The following is a 25403-nucleotide window of genomic DNA, read 5'->3' as shown; positions in this document are numbered from 1 at the left end:
CACAGAATAGGTCTTTCCCGGCCTTCCTCCAGAGCAGTTTGTCCAGTGTCCCTGAGGGCCAGAGGATTCCCTTGGAGGATTTCCAGCCCTGACAAAAAGTAGTTTGTGCTACCCCCAGAGCAGGCAGGGACCTGCCATGCAGGGGAGAATGTAATGCCCATCTTGATGACCTGTCAGTCTCTGGGGAAGACAAATGGGTCTGTGACTCTGTTACGAGATCCTGACTTTTCCAGAAGCCAAAGATGAGAGTTGTCCAAATCTGCGGAGCCATGTGCGGACTGTGGCAATGCTTTGGAGGCGTTGCCATGTCCCCAGTCCAAAGCATACATCTGCCGCGGCCCTGAGAGCACATTCATAGAGGCACTCGGGTCTGGGGAGGGTTGTGGCTTGTGAAGGAACTGTGTTTCCTCTCCCCTCCTTTTGCCTGCCTGAAACTGCAGCCCAGGTGCTCCCATGGTTGGGAGCTTGGGTTGTCTCTGGCTGCTTTGGGTAGCTCAGCTGCATCTGTGACAGTGTGACTCGTGCTTTGTTTCAGATGGCTACTACATCTTCCTGCAAGGGGATGAGGATACTCTCCCCGGCTTTGTGGCTCACCTGGTCAGTCCGGAGTGCAGCTGGGAAGGAACACTCTGCTTCCGCTTCTGGTACCACATGTACGGAACTGCTGAAACAATGGCCCTGCGGGTGTACGTGCGGAAGGATGATGGGGTGCTGCTGCTCTGGGAAGAACTGGGGAACCACGGGGACAGGTGGCACTTGGGAGAGGTGACGGTGAACACCACAGGAAACATGCAGGTAAGGCCGCAGGCTCTCACTGTCACCTCAGAGGAACCGTGCTTTCTAATGGCTCTTCACGCATGCAGCTGGAGCTAATGCTGGGAACCATTCCTTCCCTTAGATTTTGCTGGAGGGAGAATGGGGTGAGGATGTGCGGAGCAACGTAGCATTGGATGACTTCTCCGTTGTGAAGGGATCCTGTGCAGGTACAAGGCTTGGCTTAGGGAAGGGCAGCTTCCCAGAGACGTGTCACTGACTGAGGTGGCAGGCTGTGCTAGAGGCGGGAGCACAGGTCGTCTTTGGGCACGGATGCAGCCCGTGCCCAAGCAAACTCTCCCCTGGGAGGCTGGAGCATTGGCAATGCCTGCAGTCACTCTTTTAGTTCACATGTTACAAGGTCCACAGGCACGACACTGACCACAGGTACAGAAGTGCCTTATCTGCTGTTGTCACCCAGCTAAGCTGGTGGCAGAGCCCTTGAGTGGGACAGCTCTGCCTGAGATGACAGAGCTCTTCAACCCCTGTCCTGGGTATGCCTGGTCATGGTGTTGGGTACTTCAGAAGGGTGAGGGAACCAGCTGTCTGCAACAGAACTCCCCTGTTGGGCCACATCTCCTCTAACTCTCTCTTGTGCTAGGTCCATCGACACCAACACCCACGGTCCCCTTGCCAGGTACCACAACGCAGCCTGTGCTCACCACCTCACCAACCAGACCCACACCCAGCTCAGGTACTGCCACCTGCCATCCTCTTCTGATTCAGCTTGTTGGAACATTTTGCTTCCTCCAAGGCCCATGACATGCAATGGAGTGTCCGTAGTGAAGAGGGTGTGTCTCCTCCTGTCTCCCAGCTCTGCTGCTGGTGGGAGTGTTTTCGCAGAGACACAACAGCGCCACCCCTGCCCTGCGTCTCACGGATCAGCGTGTCGGGTTTTTCAGGAAGGCTGGGTTAGCTGCTTACAACAAAGGCCCATGTGGACACTTGCCACTTCTTCCTCTTTCCTTCCATAGGTCCACTTCCTACTACACCCCCTACTGCACTGCCTAACGTTACAACACAGACAACGCCAAGACCACCAACACTGACACCAAGACCACCAACACTGACACCAAGACCACCAACAACAACACCAAGACCACCAACACTGACACCAAGACCACCAACAACAACACCAAGACCACCAACAACACCACCTGGGATGACCTCAGGTACTGCTATTATTCGTGGACTTTTGAGTCCTCTTTAAAACCCATACTGGGAACCTGGTGCATTCTTGTCTAAGGGCTGTTATTTGATTTATTTCAGTCTCCCTCAATAATAAGACATGCGTTGAATCCTCCTTCCTTTCTAAGGGTTTCTGTGGGACAGCCGTGCTTCTAGAATTAGGGCGTTGGAGTAGCTTTGAACTGTATGTCTGTAAAAATTAATACTCTCACGATATAGATCTATAGTAACTCTGCTTGTGTGTAAAGCCAATAGACCAGTCGTGCCCTAGATACTGTTTGAGCAAAGTGAGCTGGGGAGAAGAGGCAGTAGGACGTGCGCAAGTGAAAGTTTTCTCTGGTCTTTCCACTGTCAGGCACCTGCGTGGTGGAAGGAGACCCTCACTACCACACATTTGACAAGCAGTTACACCATTTCATGGGCACCTGCACCTATACCCTGTCCAAGCTGTGTGACGACAACAGCTCCCTGCCCTACTTCAACGTGGAAGCGGCCAATGAGCACAGGGGAGGCAACACCCGTGTGTCCTATGTGCGATACGTGGATGTCGATGTGGCCGACCAGCGGATAAGGCTGGCACAGGGTGGAGTGGTGACGGTGAGCTGGACGGGGACATTCTGTGGGACTGTGTGAGAGGAGGGAAACTGTGCCAAATGGACTGCTCCAATTGTGTCTCGGTTCCTGTCCTTCCAGGTCAATGGAGTGGAAGAGATCCTGCCTTGCAGTCCATCCTCAGGCGTGCAGGTCTTGTCCAGCGGGTTCTACACCATGGTCATGACAGACTTTGGCTTGAGAGTCAAGTTTGATGGCAAGCATCGGGTGGAGGTGACACTTCCAGGCACTTTTGGCCAGAAGGTTTGTGGCATGTGTGGGAACTACAACGGGATTGCAGCAGATGACTTCCAGAACCCAGAAGGGGCAATGGAGCCAGACTCCACCAGCCTGGGCAACAGCTGGGAGGTGTCCAACAACAGCAGGTGGGTACGGTCCCCCAGCAGCCCTGGGGACGCACTGGGCAAGGGAAGGAGGAGGAGGCGCCGGGAGAAGTCCACAAATGACCCAGGGGCCTTTCTGCCTGTCTTCCCACAGCTGCTCAGTCGGACCTCTGCCCACCCCAGCCTGCAATGAGACCGACAAGCAACTCATCGGCAGCAGCCACTTCTGCGGGCTCCTCACTGACACCAGCGGCCCGTTTCAGGTGTGCCACGCTGTGCTGAGCCCCAGCAGCTACTTTGACACCTGCTCCTATGACCTGTGTGAGCTGGGGCTGGACCGCGAGACCCTGTGCAAGAGCTTGCAGTCCTACGCAGATGCCTGCCAGTCGCTCGGTGTCCAGATACCTGTGTGGAGGAACGCAACCTTCTGCCGTAAGTCCAGACATGGTACCACGGGCCGGTGCTCTCAGGAAAACACAGGAGAGGATTGGAAGAGTGAGCTGGGGAATAAGAACTGTTCTCCCTATGGGCTGTAGGGATATACAGGTAGCTAGCAGTATTAGAGGCACCGTTTTCTGTTTTGCTTTGATCGGGTAGGACTGTGAATACAAGCAGAGCCAAAGAGACTGCAGAGAAAATAGAGACAGTCAGGTTTTCAAAGGGGGATATTCAGCAGCAAGGTGTGTTCCAATCTCCAAGTAATTTGCCGGGTCGTCTGTCTTGGCAGCGATCGCTTGTCCAGCCAACAGTCACTACGAGCCCTGTGCTGCAGCCTGCCCTGCCACCTGTGTTGACCCGGTGGCTCCCGATAGCTGCAGCCTGCCGTGCGTGGAGGGCTGCGTGTGCGACAGCGGGTACCTGCTCTACAACGACCGCTGCGTGCCCAACCAGCAATGCGGCTGCTGGCACAACGGGCAGCACTACCCCGTGGGCTCCGAGTTCTGGACGGACAACACCTGCTCCTCCAAGTGCACGTGTCCCGCACGGGGAAGCAAAGTCCAGTGCTTCAACGCCTCCTGCCCTGCGGGCCAGTACTGCGGGGTGCAGAACGGGAAACCTGTGTGCCTCGAACACTCCTACGGCATCTGCCACGTCCACGGTGACCCCCACTACCAAACCTTTGACAAGGTGACGCACAACTTCATGGGCAACTGCACCTACACCCTGGCCAAAGTGTGCTCCAACACCACCTCCCTGCCCTACTTCAACGTGGAGGCCAAGAACGAGCACCGCGGCAACACCCGAGTGTCCTACGTGCGCGAAGTCGCGGTTGAGGTGTACGGACAGCGCATTGTCATCCTCAAGCAGCAGACGAGCCATGTGCTGGTAGGCAGTGGGGCTGGAATGAGCATGGGGTGCGGCTGCAAGGTGGGACTGGCCATGTGCTGGGAGAGCCTGGCACGTACCAGCTGGGGGATGGTTCTGCTGAAGTCACTGGGTCACTTGCTTTTCCCTTTTGGGGGGGGCTGGAGGAGGAAGAGGCAAAAGGGGAACACGGGCCATGTCGAGCACGGTGCAGAACAGCACACAGCTGTGTCAGCCCCAGGACTGTTGGGCTCTGAGGACATCCCAGGCAGCTGTTTGTCACGCCCAGGCTGGCAGCTGCCTTCCCTGGGCAGGAGCAGCCAGGGTGGCCGGGGACAGACCCAAGGCCCACTGTGGTGTGTGTGCCGTAGGTGAACAACGTGCGGCAGACATTGCCGGTGAGTGCAGCGGGAGGGGCCATCACGGTGAGCAAGAGTGGTCGCTACATCATCCTGGACACAGACTTCAACCTCAGAGTGTCCTACGACGCTGACCACTCGGTGGAGGTGAAGGTGCCCACCACCTACTTCAACCTGACCTGTGGCATGTGTGGCAACTTCAACAACCGCAGAGACGACGAGTACATGATGCCCAATGGGCAGCAAGCCGCAGACTCCAATGCGCTGGGGGAGAGCTGGCAGGTCCCAGACAGTGACCCCTCCTGCGGTGTCCCCGACCCCTCCCCACCCTGCAGTGCAGAAGAGGAGAAGCTCTACCAGTCCGACCAGTTCTGTGGCATACTGACCACCAGGCCTAGCTCTTTTGAGAGGTGCCACGGCGTGATCAACCCCCAGGACTACTTTGACACCTGCTTGTATGACCTGTGTGCCCTGAACGGTGGCCAGGAGTTCCTGTGTGCTGCTCTGGAGGCCTACGCTGATGCGTGCCAGGCAGCTGGTGTGACTCTTCTTCCCTGGAGGAATGCTACCTTCTGCCGTGAGTACCCGCTTTGCCATTGCCACAAAGGGAAATGGGACACATCCCCTCTGCTCTGAACCGCTGGCCAAAGCGAGTCTTGAGTCTTTCCATTCCCATAAGGCTGTCCATGGTTGAAGTCTTGCACAATTAGGGTTCTAATTTTCCCCTTCCCATTGCAGCCCTGCAGTGTCCCCCCAACAGCTCCTATGACTCCTGCATGACCGGCTGTCCTGCCACCTGTGTTGATCCACAAGCCCCACAGAACTGCTCCAAGCCTTGTGTGGAGGGCTGCGCCTGTAGCTCTGGCTTCCTCCTGAGTGGAGACACCTGTGTGCCCGAGGCCAACTGCGGCTGCCTCTTTGAGGGCAACTACTACACTGTGAGTGAAAACCCTGCCCTGGTTTGCATCCCTGCCAGGCCGCTCCTCTGCCTGTACTTTCCTGACTGTACTCTTACACTGAGGTTTGGTGTTTCCCTGCCTGCAGGAAGGCGAATCCTCCGTGAATGAGAACTGCACTCGCCGGTGCCAGTGTGAAGCCAACGGCGAGATGGTTTGCTCTGCCCTGGCCTGTGGCGAGGACGAGGTCTGCAAGGTCCAGGACGGCCAGAGGGGCTGTTACCCAGCCAGCACTGCCATCTGCCACATCTACGGTGACCCGCACTACAGCACCTTTGATGGGAAGCTCCACCACTTCCAGGGCTCCTGCAACTACACCGTGGTGACGGGCTGTGACAGCTCCTCTGTTGGGTTCAGTGTCACCACCCGCAACGAACATCGCGGCAGCCAGAGCTGGACAGCTCTGAACTCTGTGGCACTGTCCCTCAACGGCCTCCACATTGCACTGCGCCAGCACAAGGCAGTTTACGTAAGCCTCTCCTTTTTATACCTGGGAACAACAGACAGCCCTGGACACCCTTAAAACACCCGACTGTCCCCAGGGAGAGCTTGCGACTCCCTGAGCCTGCTGCATGCTTGTGGAAGAGCATGGCAGGGCCCTGAGTGGGGCCATATATGACTGTTCATGCAGACACAGATTCTTGGTTACTTTCCTGAGCTTTCAGTGTCCCGTTGGTAAAGTTGCTGCTGCTCTCATAGGCCTGGGCAGGGATTCTCATGCCAGCAGTGCTTCTGGTTCACTGACACCGGCCCTAGCCTAGTGAGGAACAGTGACCTCTTAGTGGAGCGCACCTCCTTATGCTTCTGTCTCTGTGTGTTCCCCTTCTCCAGATCAACGGTGCCCTGGTCTCCCTGCCTGCCTCTCCTGCCCCCGGTGTGACCGTTTCCCTGAGCGGCTCCTACGTGCGGGTTTCTACCGAGCTGGGCCTGCAGCTGCAGTTCAATGGGGACCATGAGCTGCTGGTGAAGGTGTCTGAGAAGTACAAGGGCAAACTCTGTGGGCTGTGTGGGACGTACACTGGCAGCCAGCAGGACGACTTCATGAGACCCGATGGCGTGGTTGTACCCGACTTCAACGACTTTGGAGCCAGCTGGATGGTGCCGGATGATGAGTGGCCGTGAGTCCTTGTTCCACCATGCAGAGGAAGGACAGATGGGAGTGTGGGAGTGGGGAGCTCTGAGGGACATCCTGGGCAGGATGCTTTTCCGAAGCTCTTTGGATCGCAACTGCCTCGCTTGTTTGTTTCTGTGCACCCTTAACCAGGGAGGGCAATGGTGCCTCTGGGCCATGTGTTCCACCCTTCCAAGTGACAGCTGTGGGTGCCTGTCTTAGTGAGGGACCTGGAGTGCAGAAGCTGAGGTTATGGCTGGGGAGGAGGTCAGGAAATGCAGAGGCTGCTGGCCACAGGCTGCAGGGAACTCAGGGCTGCGTGTCTGCTTTGTAGGTGTGACCCAGCCATCAGCCCACCTGCATCCTGCTCCCCTGCTGAAGAGGAGGCAGCTAACAAACAGTGTTCAATCCTCACACACCTCGGTGGCCCCTTCCAGCCATGCCATGCAGTTCTGCCACCCAAGACATACTTTGAGAGCTGTGTCTATGACCAGTGTGCCACGGGTGGCAGCACGGAGCAGCTCTGCAATGACCTGGGGGCCTATGCTGCAGCCTGTGCTGAGGCGGGCATTGCTCTGGGAGACTGGAGTGCTGGCACTGTCTGTGGTAAGTCTCCTGTCGACCTCCTTTGATTTCCTTGACTCTCAGAGACAAGGGAGGGGGCAGTTCTGGGGGCAGTACTTGGGGCAGAGATTTCCCCACGTAGCACATAACTAGCCACGCTGGTGGGCCAGCCCTTGCAGGAAGAGGCTTTTCCGGACAGGTGGAATCCCCATCCTACATTTTGTTTGCAATGGTGTGCGGGTGTTTGGGAAGTGTGCAACATCCCCATTTGGGAACATATTATCTGTTATCACACATACCTTCTCCACTTCTGTTTCACTCTGTTTCATTCACCAGCTCCTACAGCCCTGCCCCCCTTGCCGGGCACTACTACACGGCCTCTACCTACAACAACATCACCATCACCTGGGACAAGCACAGGTACTGTTGTCTCTTATCCATGATTTTTAGTGGCTGTGCTTAGCACTTCCCCTTGGCTGGCCACCCTCACCTGTCCACGGGCATCCCATGGATGTACATGGATGTGCCTGAGCCCTGCTGGACATGGGGGAAAAGGTGGCCCCAGCCTCACTCTACAACCTCTGCTTTCCTTTCTGCACCATGTTCAGCTCCACCAGCAGACTGCAATTTTGCCTGCGCATTTGACAACGACTTCTGTGGCTGGGTCCAGGAAGATTACAGCAGCATTGACTGGATAAGGAACAAAGGCCCAACGCCCACGCCAAATACGGGCCCGTCCTCTGACCACACAACAGGAGGTAGGAACAGCAATCAGGACACAGGCAGAAGGTTGTCCCCACAAAGATGGCAACAAACATCTATCAGCCAACACAGAATAGGTCTTTCCCGGCCTTCCTCCAGAGCAGTTTGTCCAGTGTCCCTGAGGGCCAGAGGATTCCCTTGGAGGATTTCCAGCCCTGACAAAAAGTAGTTTGTGCTACCCCCAGAGCAGGCAGGGACCTGCCATGCAGGGGAGAATGTAATGCCCATCTTGATGACCTGTCAGTCTCTGGGGAAGACAAATGGGTCTGTGACTCTGTTACGAGATCCTGACTTTTCCAGAAGCCAAAGATGAGAGTTGTCCAAATCTGCGGAGCCATGTGCGGACTGTGGCAATGCTTTGGAGGCGTTGCCATGTCCCCAGTCCAAAGCATACATCTGCCGCGGCCCCGAGAGCACATTCATAGAGGCACTCGGGTCTGGGGAGGGTTGTGGCTTGTGAAGGAACTGTGTTTCCTCTCCCCTCCTTTTGCCTGCCTGAAACTGCAGCCCAGGTGCTCCCATGGTTGGGAGCTTGGGTTGTCTCTGGCTGCTTTGGGTAGCTCAGCTGCATCTGTGACAGTGTGACTCGTGCTTTGTTTCAGATGGCTACTACATCTTCCTGCAAGGGGATGAGGATACTCTCCCCGGCTTTGTGGCTCACCTGGTCAGTCCGGAGTGCAGCTGGGAAGGAACACTCTGCTTCCGCTTCTGGTACCACATGTACGGAACTGCTGAAACAATGGCCCTGCGGGTGTACGTGCGGAAGGATGATGGGGTGCTGCTGCTCTGGGAAGAACTGGGGAACCACGGGGACAGGTGGCACTTGGGAGAGGTGACGGTGAACACCACAGGAAACATGCAGGTAAGGCCGCAGGCTCTCACTGTCACCTCAGAGGAACCGTGCTTTCTAATGGCTCTTCACGCATGCAGCTGGAGCTAATGCTGGGAACCATTCCTTCCCTTAGATTTTGCTGGAGGGAGAATGGGGTGAGGATGTGCGGAGCAACGTAGCATTGGATGACTTCTCCGTTGTGAAGGGATCCTGTGCAGGTACAAGGCTTGGCTTAGGGAAGGGCAGCTTCCCAGAGACGTGTCACTGACTGAGGTGGCAGGCTGTGCTAGAGGCGGGAGCACAGGTCGTCTTTGGGCACGGATGCAGCCCGTGCCCAAGCAAACTCTCCCCTGGGAGGCTGGAGCATTGGCAATGCCTGCAGTCACTCTTTTAGTTCACATGTTACAAGGTCCACAGGCATGACACTGACCACAGGTACAGAAGTGCCTTATCTGCTGTTGTCACCCAGCTAAGCTGGTGGCAGAGCCCTTGAGTGGGACAGCTCTGCCTGAGATGACAGAGCTCTTCAACCCTTGTCCTGGGTATGCCTGATCATGGTGTTGGGTACTTCAGAAGGGTGAGGGAACCAGCTGTCTGCAACAGAACTCCCCCGTTGGGCCACATCTCCTCTAACTCTCTCTTGTGCTAGGTCCATCGACACCAACACCCACGGTCCCCTTGCCAGGTACCACAACGCAGCCTGTGCTCACCACCTCACCAACCAGACCCACACCCAGCTCAGGTACTGCCACCTGCCATCCTCTTCTGATTCAGCTTGTTGGAACATTTTGCTTCCTCCAAGGCCCATGACATGCAATGGAGTGTCCGTAGTGAAGAGGGTGTGTCTCCTCCTGTCTCCCAGCTCTGCTGCTGGTGGGAGTGTTTTCGCAGAGACACAACAGCGCCACCCCTGCCCTGCGTCTCACGGATCAGCGTGTCGGGTTTTTCAGGAAGGCTGGGTTAGCTGCTTACAACAAAGGCCCATGTGGACACTTGCCACTTCTTCCTCTTTCCTTCCATAGGTCCACTTCCTACTACACCCCCTACTGCACTGCCTAACGTTACAACACAGACAACGCCAAGACCACCAACACTGACACCAAGACCACCAACACTGACACCAAGACCACCAACAACAACACCAAGACCACCAACAACACCACCTGGGATGACCTCAGGTACTGCTATTATTCGTGGACTTTTGAGTCCTCTTTAAAACCCATACTGGGAACCTGGTGCATTCTTGTCTAAGGGCTGTTATTTGATTTATTTCAGTCTCCCTCAATAATAAGACATGCGTTGAATCCTCCTCCCTTTCTAAGGGTTTCTGTGGGACAGCCGTGCTTCTAGCATTAGGGCGTTGGAGTAGCTTTGAACTGTATGTCTGTAAAAATTAATACTCTCACGATATAGATCTATAGTAACTCTGCTTGTGTGTAAAGCCAATAGACCAGTCGTGCCCTAGATACTGTTTGAGCAAAGTGAGCTGGGGAGAAGAGGCAGTAGGACGTGCGCAAGTGAAAGTTTTCTCTGGTCTTTCCACTGTCAGGCACCTGCGTGGTGGAAGGAGACCCTCACTACCACACATTTGACAAGCAGTTACACCATTTCATGGGCACCTGCACCTATACCCTGTCCAAGCTGTGTGACGGCAACAGCTCCCTGCCCTACTTCAACGTGGAAGCGGCCAATGAGCACAGGGGAGGCAACACCCGTGTGTCCTATGTGCGATACGTGGATGTCGATGTGGCCGACCAGCGGATAAGGCTGGCACAGGGTGGAGTGGTGACGGTGAGCTGGACGGGGACATTCTGTGGGACTGTGTGAGAGGAGGGAAACTGTGCCAAATGGACTGCTCCAATTGTGTCTCGGTTCCTGTCCTTCCAGGTCAATGGAGTGGAAGAGATCCTGCCTTGCAGTCCATCCTCAGGCGTGCAGGTCTTGTCCAGCGGGTTCTACACCATGGTCATGACAGACTTTGGCTTGAGAGTCAAGTTTGATGGCAAGCATCGGGTGGAGGTGACACTTCCAGGCACTTTTGGCCAGAAGGTTTGTGGCATGTGTGGGAACTACAACGGGATTGCAGCAGATGACTTCCAGAACCCAGAAGGGGCAATGGAGCCAGACTCCACCAGCCTGGGCAACAGCTGGGAGGTGTCCAACAACAGCAGGTGGGTACGGTCCCCCAGCAGCCCTGGGGACGCACTGGGCAAGGGAAGGAGGAGGAGGCGCCGGGAGAAGTCCACAAATGACCCAGGGGCCTTTCTGCCTGTCTTCCCACAGCTGCTCAGTCGGACCTCTGCCCACCCCAGCCTGCAATGAGACCGACAAGCAACTCATCGGCAGCAGCCACTTCTGCGGGCTCCTCACTGACACCAGCGGCCCGTTTCAGGTGTGCCACGCTGTGCTGAGCCCCAGCAGCTACTTTGACACCTGCTCCTATGACCTGTGTGAGCTGGGGCTGGACCGCGAGACCCTGTGCAAGAGCTTGCAGTCCTACGCAGATGCCTGCCAGTCGCTCGGTGTCCAGATACCTGTGTGGAGGAACGCAACCTTCTGCCGTAAGTCCAGACATGGTACCACGGGCCGGTGCTCTCAGGAAAACACAGGAGAGGATTGGAAGAGTGAGCTGGGGAATAAGAACTGTTCTCCCTATGGGCTGTAGGGATATACAGGTAGCTAGCAGTATTAGAGGCACCGTTTTCTGTTTTGCTTTGATCGGGTAGGACTGTGAATACAAGCAGAGCCAAAGAGACTGCAGAGAAAATAGAGACAGTCAGGTTTTCAAAGGGGGATATTCAGCAGCAAGGTGTGTTCCAATCTCCAAGTAATTTGCCGGGTCGTCTGTCTTGGCAGCGATCGCTTGTCCAGCCAACAGTCACTACGAGCCCTGTGCTGCAGCCTGCCCTGCCACCTGTGTTGACCCGGTGGCTCCCGATAGCTGCAGCCTGCCGTGCGTGGAGGGCTGCGTGTGCGACAGCGGGTACCTGCTCTACAACGACCGCTGCGTGCCCAACCAGCAATGCGGCTGCTGGCACAACGGGCAGCACTACCCCGTGGGCTCCGAGTTCTGGACGGACAACACCTGCTCCTCCAAGTGCACGTGTCCCGCACGGGGAAGCAAAGTCCAGTGCTTCAACGCCTCCTGCCCTGCGGGCCAGTACTGCGGGGTGCAGAACGGGAAACCTGTGTGCCTCGAACACTCCTACGGCATCTGCCACGTCCACGGTGACCCCCACTACCAAACCTTTGACAAGGTGACGCACAACTTCATGGGCAACTGCACCTACACCCTGGCCAAAGTGTGCTCCAACACCACCTCCCTGCCCTACTTCAACGTGGAGGCCAAGAACGAGCACCGCGGCAACACCCGAGTGTCCTACGTGCGCGAAGTCGCGGTTGAGGTGTACGGACAGCGCATTGTCATCCTCAAGCAGCAGACGAGCCATGTGCTGGTAGGCAGTGGGGCTGGAATGAGCATGGGGTGCGGCTGCAAGGTGGGACTGGCCATGTGCTGGGAGAGCCTGGCACGTACCAGCTGGGGGATGGTTCTGCTGAAGTCACTGGGTCACTTGCTTTTCCCTTTTGGGGGGGGCTGGAGGAGGAAGAGGCAAAAGGGGAACACGGGCCATGTCGAGCACGGTGCAGAACAGCACACAGCTGTGTCAGCCCCAGGACTGTTGGGCTCTGAGGACATCCCAGGCAGCTGTTTGTCACGCCCAGGCTGGCAGCTGCCTTCCCTGGGCAGGAGCAGCCAGGGTGGCCGGGGACAGACCCAAGGCCCACTGTGGTGTGTGTGCCGTAGGTGAACAACGTGCGGCAGACATTGCCGGTGAGTGCAGCGGGAGGGGCCATCACGGTGAGCAAGAGTGGTCGCTACATCATCCTGGACACAGACTTCAACCTCAGAGTGTCCTACGACGCTGACCACTCGGTGGAGGTGAAGGTGCCCACCACCTACTTCAACCTGACCTGTGGCATGTGTGGCAACTTCAACAACCGCAGAGACGACGAGTACATGATGCCCAATGGGCAGCAAGCCGCAGACTCCAATGCGCTGGGGGAGAGCTGGCAGGTCCCAGACAGTGACCCCTCCTGCGGTGTCCCCGACCCCTCCCCACCCTGCAGTGCAGAAGAGGAGAAGCTCTACCAGTCCGACCAGTTCTGTGGCATACTGACCACCAGGCCTAGCTCTTTTGAGAGGTGCCACGGCGTGATCAACCCCCAGGACTACTTTGACACCTGCTTGTATGACCTGTGTGCCCTGAACGGTGGCCAGGAGTTCCTGTGTGCTGCTCTGGAGGCCTACGCTGATGCGTGCCAGGCAGCTGGTGTGACTCTTCTTCCCTGGAGGAATGCTACCTTCTGCCGTGAGTACCCGCTTTGCCATTGCCACAAAGGGAAATGGGACACATCCCCTCTGCTCTGAACCGCTGGCCAAAGCGAGTCTTGAGTCTTTCCATTCCCATAAGGCTGTCCATGGTTGAAGTCTTGCACAATTAGGGTTCTAATTTTCCCCTTCCCATTGCAGCCCTGCAGTGTCCCCCCAACAGCTCCTATGACTCCTGCATGACCGGCTGTCCTGCCACCTGTGTTGATCCACAAGCCCCACAGAACTGCTCCAAGCCTTGTGTGGAGGGCTGCGCCTGTAGCTCTGGCTTCCTCCTGAGTGGAGACACCTGTGTGCCCGAGGCCAACTGCGGCTGCCTCTTTGAGGGCAACTACTACACTGTGAGTGAAAACCCTGCCCTGGTTTGCATCCCTGCCAGGCCGCTCCTCTGCCTGTACTTTCCTGACTGTACTCTTACACTGAGGTTTGGTGTTTCCCTGCCTGCAGGAAGGCGAATCCTCCGTGAATGAGAACTGCACTCGCCGGTGCCAGTGTGAAGCCAACGGCGAGATGGTTTGCTCTGCCCTGGCCTGTGGCGAGGACGAGGTCTGCAAGGTCCAGGACGGCCAGAGGGGCTGTTACCCAGCCAGCACTGCCATCTGCCACATCTACGGTGACCCGCACTACAGCACCTTTGATGAGAAGCTCCACCACTTCCAGGGCTCCTGCAACTACACCGTGGTGACGGGCTGTGACAGCTCCTCTGTTGGGTTCAGTGTCACCACCCGCAACGAACATCGCGGCAGCCAGAGCTGGACAGCTCTGAACTCTGTGGCACTGTCCCTCAACGGCCTCCACATTGCACTACGCCAGCACAAGGCAGTTTACGTAAGCCTCTCCTTTTTATACCTGGGAACAACAGACAGCCCTGGACACCCTTAAAACACCCGACTGTCCCCAGGGAGAGCTTGCGACTCCCTGAGCCTGCTGCATGCTTGTGGAAGAGCATGGCAGAGCCCTGAGTGGGGCCATATATGACTGTTCATGCAGACACAGATTCTTGGTTACTTTCCTGAGCTTTCAGTGTCCCGTTGGTAAAGTTGCTGCTGCTCTCATAGGCCTGGGCAGGGATTTTCATGCCAGCAGTGCTTCTGGATCACTGACACCGGCCCTAGCCTAGTGAGGAACAGTGACCTCTTAGTGGAGCGCACCTCCTTATGCTTCTGTCTCTGTGTGTTCCCCTTCTCCAGATCAACGGTGCCCTGGTCTCCCTGCCTGCCTCTCCTGCCCCCGGTGTGACCGTTTCCCTGAGCGGCTCCTACGTGCGAGTTTCTACCGAGCTGGGCCTGCAGCTGCAGTTCAATGGGGACCATGAGCTGCTGGTGAAGGTGTCTGAGAAGTACAAGGGCAAACTCTGTGGGCTGTGTGGGACGTACACTGGCAGCCAGCAGGACGACTTCATGCGACCCGATGGCGTGGTTGTACCCGACTTCAACGACTTTGGAGCCAGCTGGATGGTGCCGGATGATGAGTGGCCGTGAGTCCTCGTTCCACCATGCAGAGGAAGGACAGAAGGGAGTGTGGGAGTGGGGAGCTCTGAGGGACATCCTGGGCAGGATGCTTTTCCGAAGCTCTTTGGATCGCAACTGCCTCGCTTGTTTGTTTCTGTGCACCCTTAACCAGGGAGGGCAATGGTGCCTCTGGGCCATGTGTTCCACCCTTCCAAGTGACAGCTGTGGGTGCCTGTCTTAGTGAGGGACCTGGAGTGCAGAAGCTGAGGTTATGGCTGGGGAGGAGGTCAGGAAATGCAGAGGCTGCTGGCCACAGGCTGCAGGGAACTCAGGGCTGCGTGTCTGCTTTGTAGGTGTGACCCAGCCATCAGCCCACCTGCATCCTGCTCCCCTGCTGAAGAGGAGGCAGCTAACAAACAGTGTTCAATCCTCACACACCTCGGTGGCCCCTTCCAGCCATGCCATGCAGTTCTGCCACCCAAGACATACTTTGAGAGCTGTGTCTATGACCAGTGTGCCACGGGTGGCAGCACGGAGCAGCTCTGCAATGACCTGGGGGCCTATGCTGCAGCCTGTGCTGAGGCGGGCATTGCTCTGGGAGACTGGAGTGCTGGCACTGTCTGTGGTAAGTCTCCTGTCGACCTCCTTTGATTTCCTTGACTCTCAGAGACAAGGGATGGGGCAGTTCTGGGGGCAGTACTTGGGGCAGAGATTTCCCCACGTAGCACATAACTAGCCACGCTGGTGGGCCAGCCCTTGCAGGAAGAGGCTTTTCCGGACAGGTGGAATCCCCGTCCTACATTTTGTTTGCAATGGTGTGCGGGTGTTTGGGAAGTGTGCAACATCGCCATTTGGGAACATATTATCTGTTATCACACACACCTTCTCCACTTCTGTTTCACTCTGTTTCATTCACCAGCTCCTACAGCCCTGCCCCCCTTGCCGGGCACTACTACACGGCCTCTACCTACAACAACATCACCATCACCTGGGACAAGCACAGGTACTGTTGTCTCTTATCCGTGATTTTTAGTGGCTGTGCTTAGCACTTCCCCTTGGCTGGCCACCCTCACCTGTCCACGGGCATCCCATGGATGTACATGGATGTGCCTGAGCCCTGCTGGACATGGGGGAAAAGGTGGCCCCAGCCTCACTCTACAACCTCTGCTTTCCTTTCTGCACCATGTTCAGCTCCACCAGCAGACTGCAATTTTGCCTGCGCATTTGACAACGACTTCTGTGGCTGGGTCCAGGAAGATTACAGCAGCATTGACTGGATAAGGAACAAAGGCCCAACGCCCACGCCAAATACGGGCCCGTCCTCTGACCACACAACAGGAGGTAGGAACAGCAATCAGGACACAGGCAGAAGGTCGTCCCCACAAAGATGGCAACAAACATCTACCAGCCAACACAGAATAGGTCTTTCCCGGCCTTCCTCCAGAGCAGTTTGTCCAGTGTCCCTGAGGGCCAGAGGATTCCCTTGGAGGATTTCCAGCCCTGACAAAAAGTAGTTTGTGCTACCCCCAGAGCAGGCAGGGACCTGCCATGCAGGGGAGAATGTAATGCCCATCTTGATGACCTGTCAGTCTCTGGGGAAGACAAATGGGTCTGTGACTCTGTTACGAGATCCTGACTTTTCCAGAAGCCAAAGATGAGAGTTGTCCAAATCTGCGGAGCCATGTGCGGACTGTGGCAATGCTTTGGAGGCGTTGCCATGTCCCCAGTCCAAAGCATACATCTGCCGCGGCCCCGAGAGCACATTCATAGAGGCACTCGGGTCTGGGGAGGGTTGTGGCTTGTGAAGGAACTGTGTTTCCTCTCCCCTCCTTTTGCCTGCCTGAAACTGCAGCCCAGGTGCTCCCATGGTTGGGAGCTTGGGTTGTCTCTGGCTGCTTTGGGTAGCTCAGCTGCATCTGTGACAGTGTGACTCGTGCTTTGTTTCAGATGGCTACTACATCTTCCTGCAAGGGGATGAGGATACTCTCCCCGGCTTTGTGGCTCACCTGGTCAGTCCGGAGTGCAGCTGGGAAGGAACACTCTGCTTCCGCTTCTGGTACCACATGTACGGAACTGCTGAAACAATGGCCCTGCGGGTGTACGTGCGGAAGGATGATGAGGTGCTGCTGCTCTGGGAAGAACTGGGGAACCACGGGGACAGGTGGCACTTGGGAGAGGTGACGGTGAACACCACAGGAAACATGCAGGTAAGGCCGCAGGCTCTCACTGTCACCTCAGAGGAACCGTGCTTTCTAATGGCTCTTCACGCATGCAGCTGGAGCTAATGCTGGGAACCATTCCTTCCCTTAGATTTTGCTGGAGGGAGAATGGGGTGAGGATGTGCGGAGCAACGTAGCATTGGATGACTTCTCCGTTGTGAAGGGATCCTGTGCAGGTACAAGGCTTGGCTTAGGGAAGGGCAGCTTCCCAGAGACGTGTCACTGACTGAGGTGGCAGGCTGTGCTAGAGGCGGGAGCACAGGTCGTCTTTGGGCACGGATGCAGCCCGTGCCCAAGCAAACTCTCCCCTGGGAGGCTGGAGCATTGGCAATGCCTGCAGTCACTCTTTTAGTTCACATGTTACAAGGTCCACAGGCACGACACTGACCACAGGTACAGAAGTGCCTTATCTGCTGTTGTCACCCAGCTAAGCTGGTGGCAGAGCCCTTGAGTGGGACAGCTCTGCCTGCGATGACAGAGCTCTTCAACCCCTGTCCTGGGTATGCCTGGTCATGGTGTTGGGTACTTCAGAAGGGTGAGGGAACCAGCTGTCTGCAACAGAACTCCCCTGTTGGGCCACATCTCCTCTAACTCTCTCTTGTGCTAGGTCCATCGACACCAACACCCACGGTCCCCTTGCCAGGTACCACAACGCAGCCTGTGCTCACCACCTCACCAACCAGACCCACACCCAGCTCAGGTACTGCCACCTGCCATCCTCTTCTGATTCAGCTTGTTGGAACATTTTGCTTCCTCCAAGGCCCATGACATGCAATGGAGTGTCCGTAGTGAAGAGGGTGTGTCTCCTCCTGTCTCCCAGCTCTGCTGCTGGTGGGAGTGTTTTCGCAGAGACACAACAGCGCCACCCCTGCCCTGCGTCTCACGGATCAGCGTGTCGGGTTTTTCAGGAAGGCTGGGTTAGCTGCTTACAACAAAGGCCCATGTGGACACTTGCCACTTCTTCCTCTTTCCTTCCATAGGTCCACTTCCTACTACACCCCCTACTGCACTGCCTAACGTTACAACACAGACAACGCCAAGACCACCAACACTGACACCAAGACCACCAACACTGACACCAAGACCACCAACAACAACACCAAGACCACCAACACTGACACCAAGACCACCAACAACAACACCAAGACCACCAACAACACCACCTGGGACGACCTCAGGTACTGCTATTATTCGTGGACTTTTGAGTCCTCTTTAAAACCCATACTGGGAACCTGGTGCATTCTTGTCTAAGGGCTGTTATTTGATTTATTTCAGTCTCCCTCAATAATAAGACATGCGTTGAATCCTCCTTCCTTTCTAAGGGTTTCTGTGGGACAGCCGTGCTTCTAGCATTAGGGCGTTGGAGTAGCTTTGAACTGTATGTCTGTAAAAATTAATACTCTCACGATATAGATCTATAGTAACTCTGCTTGTGCGTAAAACCAATAGACCAGTCGTGCCCTAGATACTGTTTGAGCAAAGTGGGCTGGGGAGAAGAGGCAGTAGGACGTGCGCAAGTGAAAGTTTTCTCTGGTCTTTCTGGGTTTTTGGGAAGTGTGCCACATCCCCATTTGAGAACAAATCTCCATTATCACACAGACTTTCTAGGGTATGTCTTTTTGATAAGAAGTCACTGTCCTATCCCTGTCCTGGCCATCCTGAGCCTTCCTGGTCATGATTTTGGTTTTTTTCTGGGGAGTGGACAGGGTACCTGGAATAAAACTCCCCTGTTGGTGCACATCTCCTCTAACTCTCTCTTGTTCTAGGTCCACCAACACCAACACCTACACGCCCTGTGCCAAGTACCACAACACAGCCTGTACTCACCACCTCACCAACCAGACCCACACCCAGCTCAGGTACTGTTGTCTCCAATCTTCTTCTCTTGCTGCATTTTAGCACTTCCCTGTTTTATGAATCCAGGTCCCATAGCCATCTGACAGTGATTTTATTCTTGATGGTCAGAGCTTTTCCTTGCTAGTCACACTTTTGGAATATTTCTGCTCTTCTTGGAGTCTTTCTGTCTTCCAACTCTATACATCTTCCAATAGGTCTCTTTTGCCACTGTGCTGTTGTTTCTGTAAGAGTAGACCAGACTTGTGATTGTTACCTCACATACTCTTTATTGCCATGTACATAAATATTTAAATTACTCTATTGTATTGCAAATTTTCACCTGGGTTACAGATGTTATTGACTACGTATTTTAAAATTTAATTTAATTTCCAGATTTTGTTTCAGATATTATCCAATTATATTTTCTTGGAAAAGACTACTTTATTTTATAGGATATGTACTAAAATATCAGTTTAGATAACTTTTAATTGCTTGTTTCCTCCAATTTTAATCACTAATGTCTACATGTATCTGCTTGTTTAAGTTCAAGAGAGTCCTGGCTCACCTACTCAGTTTAGATTTCTTCTGCTTTTCTTGGTAATAGTTAAGTATGTCTTTCCTTGTAAGGAGCTGAGGTTGTCATGTAGACACAATCCTAAATGTAGCTATATTTTAACATGGCATTGAAAAGGAAAGATGTTCTCTCAAGAACCTCCCCTCATGTTGTTTGTAAACACCATGAAGCACCCTAAGGCTCAACTCTGACAAGAGGTGATGGGAAGTTTTTTCCTTTAAAATCAGAAGTTTTTATCCGCATTCAAAATCTTACACAGGTCTCACACATAGATGCATACACATTGTACCTCCATTTGAACATATTATCACTGGCTATTTAATTTTAATATATTTTTAAGTGTGCAAAGAATATCTTGTGAAAGCAATACTCAATTTAAGTTCTACAGATGATGAGTACCAAACCCCATACATCTGATAGTGCAGCTGGCTAACCAGCCCTGTAAAATTTTTGAGTAAATTCATCCTATTTAGTCAGGAAGAGCTTTTGAGATCTGGACACTAAAACCTCAGTGCTCCGTTTTATATAATGATGTCTTAATAATGCCTTTTACCCAACTTTCTTCATCAACCTCTAGCACAGATTTCTGATACACAGGAGTAGATTCTTTGTGGGTCCAAAGACAGAAGGCTGGCTTGGCCTTTGGAGTGCTATTGATTGATGTCATCACTGTTGCATCAGAGTAACAAATACAACATAAAACAAACAAACTGGGAACCAAGCAGCTGCAAAAGTCTGGTGAAGCCTCAGAGGGATTTTTTCTTTCTTCACAGGTCGTGCTTCCTGCAGCGCCTCTGGGGACCCACATTACAACACTTTTGACCACAAAGTCCATAATTTCATGGGAAATTGCACTTACACCCTCTCCAAAGTGTGCACTGCCTCTGAGAGTCTTCCATTCTTTGATGTGTCCACAACAAACGAGCACAGGGGAGCCAACACCAAAGTCTCTTATGTGAAGTCAGTGCACGTGGAAGTCTATGACAATCAGATTTCTCTGCTGAAAAACAAGAAAGTGAATGTAAGAAAATACCTATTTAAAAGACATACATCATTTTTAAGTGACATGCAGAAAATTAACTCTGTAGAGTTTATAATGAAACTTTATCTTTTTGTTAATTATATCTACCTCTATTAATGAGATCTCCAACAAACTTGCTCAGATGTTCTTTAATCAGTTCCAGTTTCCCGGTCCACGAGATCCTATCTTTCAGCAATCTGTACTAGCTGCTGGTAGTTGTAGGAGTCCCAACAGCCTTATACTTACTTTCACAACTTGCTGTACAGGTGAATGGTCACAGAATGAATTTGCCTGTATTTATTGAAAAGAAGATCAGTATTCAAAGCAGTGGTGGATATGTTCTCTTGGAAACTGACTTTGGACTGTGGGTGAGATATGATGGAAATCATTACGCAGAAGTCTCTGTGCCCTCTAATTACAGTGGTCTGCTCTGTGGCCTCTGTGGTAAGTAGTAGCTGGTGATTACTTAACTTTTTTTTTCTCAGCATGTAGAAATTACAAGAGTAGTTTGACTTGTGAGTTTCCGATTATTCTCTGGTTTGGATCATCTGGAGTTTTCTAGTTCACTTATCTCTTCATGGGTTTTTCACACTTTCAGTGTAGGAAATCTACCTAGGAATATAATGGTACAAATAGCACTGTTTAATATTTAGTCCAGCATTCTACATGTAGGATGCAAGAAAAAGAGCAGGGTTATTTAGATAAGTTTTTTCTTGGATTCCATGTAATCTAGTTACATAGGAGCTTACAGACTTCCTGCTTGAAATGTCTGAGAAGCAGCTGTTGTCAGTAATCAAAATACAATTCTGCTCTTATTTTGCCCAGTACAGATTGATGCTATGTATATATTCTCCCTATCTCATTTTAATTTATTTTACAGCTTGAAACCTAGGCTTTTTCTACAGGTTTAATGTGTCCCATAAATCTCTTTTTATCCTCACAGGTAACTATAATGGTGATCCAAATGATGACAATATCAAGCCCAATGGTGACATTGCGAGTGGTTCCACTGATCTTGGAGAAAGCTGGCTGGTCCCTGAGAATAACACCGTGTATGTTAAATCATTTCATCATGTGGCATTTGCTGAGAAAACTCTTAGAATCAAATATTCATCTGCTTGTTGGCTTTTATCCAGTAACATTCTACATCTTCTAACTGCCCATTAGAAGAAGGGAGCTGAACTTTCACATAAACTAGTGAATGATAAGAGGGCTTGTGTCCTTTAAGTCTCTTTTTCCAAAGCAGGATTTGAGTGTGAGGGGGGATGGTACATCAGTCCAGTTCCCTTATTGGAAACCATAGCTGTTTGGATCCCATAACCCTTTTTTTTTTTTTTTTTTTTTTTTTTTTTTCCCCAGCTAAGAATTAGCCTTTGAATCACCCAGAAGGGATCAAAAAAGGAGTCTATTCAGTGAGAGGGCTGACATCAGCTTTTCAAAGAAGCTGGATAAAGTCTTGTGACAGAAATAAAATGCATTCTTTTGTGCAGGGTTGTCGTGTATTAATTTTCCACTGAAAATCTGATAGTGAAAGATGTAAAACACGTGTTTGATTTGCTTGCTTTCCCCAGATGCTCCAATGGTGGGACAGAAGAGCAATGTGATCCTGTGTTGGAGAGTGAAGCAAAGAAAAACACAGCATGTGGCATGATCACAGACCCAACAGGTAGTGTGTTGTAGATTCTGTGAGCCAGGTGATGGAGCATGGTCTAACTTGTTTTGTCCCTTCTCTATGGCCTCTTTTTCTGAGCTTATATCGGAAGCATATAAAGCCTCCAGTGTGAATGGCCAATGTAAAACCCATAGGTCTCTGTCCAGAATATCTCATCTGTGCAGACAATGCCAATGTGTCCATGAATTTTATCTGAGAACATGTGCAGGAAACCATAGCTGCTCTTTGTGCTATAGTGACTTGTACTCTGTATGCTAAAAGAAATAGTGCAGACAGACTGTTGGTGTGTGTATTTCAGATCCTTTATCTGAAATTCTGTCCATGTTCCCTGTAGTTGTCTAGAATTAGTGGTTTTCCTAGGCAGCAATGCCTAATTTATGTAAATTATGTTGTATCAATCATGCAAAAACAAGAAAATTTGATCCAGGGAGCCCATTCTCATATTGTGCATTGTGTATCCATTTCAAGTACTGGATTAATTTAGTTAACATAACCTGCAACACCCACAATGTGTTTGCTGTGACAGAAAATATGTGGTGGTCAGTCTTAACATTACAGTGGGTTTTTTCCATCCCTCCATATATCTTCTTTGATTTACACAGGAATCTTCAAGGACTGTCACACCAAGGTGCCTCCACAGAATTTCTTTGAAAACTGTGTTTATGACATGTGTTTCACTGGGGGACAGGCAACATCCTTATGCTATGGACTGCAGGCCTATGCTGAGTCGTGTGTCAATGCTGGGACATGCATAGAGTGGAGGAATGCTACTCTTTGCCGTGAGTGTTTTGATATAAATATCTATTCTAAATTTTAACTTCATTGTCCTCTACCTTTCCCATGCATGTTATTTCATTCTGTGTAATGTTCTGAGTATATTCTGTCTTTTTTCTTGAGCTGCTTCAGATTCAGAATCATTCCTGAATTTGTATAAACCACTGATTTTGAGAACATTAGGATACATGCAGGTTAAATCCTCAAAGTTTTATAATATTTATAATTTGCTATTAGTTTCTTGAAAAAGTCTGATTACATTCAACTGTGTCTTATGTGAGCTTCTGCACTGAAGAAATAAGTTCCTTTGCTTCAGTGAAAATCTACCATCTTCAGTGTAAGTGGAGCTGGTAGTGCTCCATAAAACATGCTTATCAATGGCCTTTGGTTAAAGAAATAAGAAGCCTTGAAAAGCATCTGTTTCTAGGAAGTGCTCTATTTCTCTCTATAGTAAAGAAATAGAGTACTGTCACATCTCAATTAATTATCTTCAGAATTACCTTCTGGCAAATTTAATATAATGAACTCATATTTTTTAGAATAAAACTTTCCAAGGGTTCCACTGGTACTGATTCTAAGCAACACTGGACAGCTTTCTGCCTGTCAGACATACAATCATAGAATCATAGAATGGTTTGGTTGGAAAGGACCTTAAATATGTCCAACCCTCCTGCCATGGGCAGGAATGTCCTCCATTAAAACAGCTTTCTCAAAGCCCCATCCAACCCAGTCTTGAACAAATCCAGGAAAGAGGCATCCACAACTTCGCTGGGCAGCATTTTCTAAAGGACGTATAAGTCCACAAACTACACACCTGGAGAGAAAAAAAGTTCTCTCAAGGTCATCAATACCTAAGTAAGCCTAATTGTTCTCTATCCCTTTTTGTCTTACACTAATTTTTATTATACCAGTTACCACTGGATTACCTTTTGCAGATCTGCACCTTTTTTTCTTTTCCTTTTCTTTTTTTTTATGTGATCAACAATTATCCCTGCATTTAAACTAAACCATAAAAAAAAGGATAGCTTCTAGGAGCTGGTCAGTTTGGAAAAAGAATTGGCTGATGTAGGACCCAGTAATTCAGCCCTGAGAGGACAGAGCACAGAGAATTTTTATACAAAAATAAGATAGAACAAGAAATGAGTGTTTAATGCTCCAAATCAAGTTAAAGCTGTGGACATACAGACTCCATAGTCTGAGGCTATAGGCCAGGACATATCTCTGGCTTCATTGTAGTAATAGAGAAAAGTCAGTAACATTAGAAAGATTGACTCTCAAGTGCTCTCTTCCTCAGTGGTTCAAATAAAAACACAATTAAGGTCCTGACCAAGGGAAGGAAGTCTGGCTAGATGACTGGAGATGTGGGCTGTAATTGTCCAACAGGACTAAGAGATCCTGTTGTAGGGACAGAAATAAACGAGAATCATATGTAGTGATTTATAACATAATCCAGCCAAACCCATGTTTTTCTATGTTTTTTTCAGATGACAGAAATGGACAAATGCTTTGGGATTTCTGTAAAATGTAATGTCATCCCTGGAGACCATGTTTGAGTGATAGAAGTGCAGTTCTGCTATAAGCAGGAGGGGTGTGAAAGTATGTTGCTCTGAAGGAGTCTCAGTGAAAGACAAGAGTGTGTTTTTTAGTTCTATTTTGGAATATAGAGCAGATGCTCAAATAGTAACTACAGTAATGGGGACATATCAGCTGGTATGGGAAAAGATTCTTCTATTCCCATAACTGGGTCACTTTATGCCTTTAAATCAGCAGAAAAAGGTTTGTACTGAGCACTCTCCTGTCAGACTTTCTAAGAGCCATTTTGTATATTTTCAGGAGCAAATAGTGAGAGCATCAGGAAAACCTTTATTATGACTTTGCCGTTTTGAGTGTTCTTATTTTTTTTTCTTTATTTAGCAATGTCCTGTCCTGGAGGCAGCATCTACAAGAGCTGTGGTACTAGGTGTCCCTCTACCTGTTTGAACATCTCAGCAGTTGATTCCTGCAGTTCTTTGCCAGTGGAAGGTTGCTTTTGTAAGGAAGGCTATGTTTTGAGTGGAGACAAATGTGTACCAGAGAGCAACTGTGGTTGTGTGGATGAAAAGAACCAGTATCACCAGGCAAGTCACATCAGATATTTAAAGAATAATAGGAAAAAGCCTAAAACAGGGGATCTTTATCACAGTGAGGGGAAAACCATGTTTAAAAAACTACACAATTCATATTTACACCATTCTTAATTTCAAAATAGACTTACATTGCCGGCTTTTTTGATCCATAAACTGCATGGCTACAATTGCCCAAAAGATCATATATCATGCGCATTCAAATACTAATAATTTGATTTTCCCTTATGGTTTTACCTTCCCTTTTATCTTACAATATATACTTCTACACTCTTTTTTCCCATGTAGCTGAACGAAAGTTGGTTCACCCATTACTCCTGCACTGAGCGCTGCACCTGCAAGGCAAATAACATCATTGAGTGCAAAGCCTGGGAGTGTGGAGCCCAAGAGGAGTGCAGTATTCAGGATGGTGTGCTGGGCTGTCATTCCAATGGTGAGTCCTGCCTGAAAATAACCCCGATGTCAATTCCATAATTAGATCCTTTTCTTCTCCTAGCTTTATTATAAATATCTTTCCA

General features: G+C 51.3%; 1 protein-coding gene across 1 annotated transcript in view; it reads left to right on the top strand.

Moving 5' to 3' along the window:
- The window catches only part of LOC136295351 (IgGFc-binding protein-like), a 50981-nt gene that overhangs the window by 10305 nt on the left and 15273 nt on the right, over positions 1-25403 (top strand). Inside the window, exons 12-51 of the mRNA XM_066193851.1 lie at positions 536-653; positions 1415-1507; positions 1628-1638; positions 1838-1985; positions 2221-2243; positions 2357-2598; positions 2695-2978; positions 3091-3368; positions 3664-4262; positions 4613-5177; positions 5339-5538; positions 5645-6025; positions 6388-6674; positions 7002-7273; positions 7840-7989; positions 8596-8713; positions 9475-9567; positions 9688-9698; positions 9898-10003; positions 10484-10616; positions 10713-10996; positions 11109-11386; positions 11682-12280; positions 12631-13195; positions 13357-13556; positions 13663-14043; positions 14406-14692; positions 15020-15291; positions 15858-16007; positions 16614-16764; positions 17493-17585; positions 17706-17716; positions 17916-18063; positions 18652-18704; positions 20069-20316; positions 20583-20760; positions 21260-21366; positions 22704-22767; positions 24677-24879; positions 25174-25318. Of these exons, the coding sequence (XP_066049948.1) occupies positions 536-653; positions 1415-1507; positions 1628-1638; positions 1838-1985; positions 2221-2243; positions 2357-2598; positions 2695-2978; positions 3091-3368; positions 3664-4262; positions 4613-5177; positions 5339-5538; positions 5645-6025; positions 6388-6674; positions 7002-7273; positions 7840-7989; positions 8596-8713; positions 9475-9567; positions 9688-9698; positions 9898-10003; positions 10484-10616; positions 10713-10996; positions 11109-11386; positions 11682-12280; positions 12631-13195; positions 13357-13556; positions 13663-14043; positions 14406-14692; positions 15020-15291; positions 15858-16007; positions 16614-16764; positions 17493-17585; positions 17706-17716; positions 17916-18063; positions 18652-18704; positions 20069-20316; positions 20583-20760; positions 21260-21366; positions 22704-22767; positions 24677-24879; positions 25174-25318 (8529 nt within the window). The remainder of the gene's footprint in view (positions 1-535; positions 654-1414; positions 1508-1627; positions 1639-1837; positions 1986-2220; positions 2244-2356; positions 2599-2694; positions 2979-3090; positions 3369-3663; positions 4263-4612; positions 5178-5338; positions 5539-5644; positions 6026-6387; positions 6675-7001; positions 7274-7839; positions 7990-8595; positions 8714-9474; positions 9568-9687; positions 9699-9897; positions 10004-10483; positions 10617-10712; positions 10997-11108; positions 11387-11681; positions 12281-12630; positions 13196-13356; positions 13557-13662; positions 14044-14405; positions 14693-15019; positions 15292-15857; positions 16008-16613; positions 16765-17492; positions 17586-17705; positions 17717-17915; positions 18064-18651; positions 18705-20068; positions 20317-20582; positions 20761-21259; positions 21367-22703; positions 22768-24676; positions 24880-25173; positions 25319-25403) is intronic.

This window comes from Chamaea fasciata, unplaced genomic scaffold (genome assembly GCF_029207755.1).
Source record: "Chamaea fasciata isolate MVZ Bird 193981 ecotype frontalis unplaced genomic scaffold, bChaFas1.0.hap1 SCAF_11, whole genome shotgun sequence".
NCBI lineage: Eukaryota > Metazoa > Chordata > Aves > Passeriformes > Sylviidae > Chamaea > Chamaea fasciata.
Note: the sequence above shows the minus strand (reverse complement) of the source record. Positions and strands in the feature narration are given on the sequence as shown.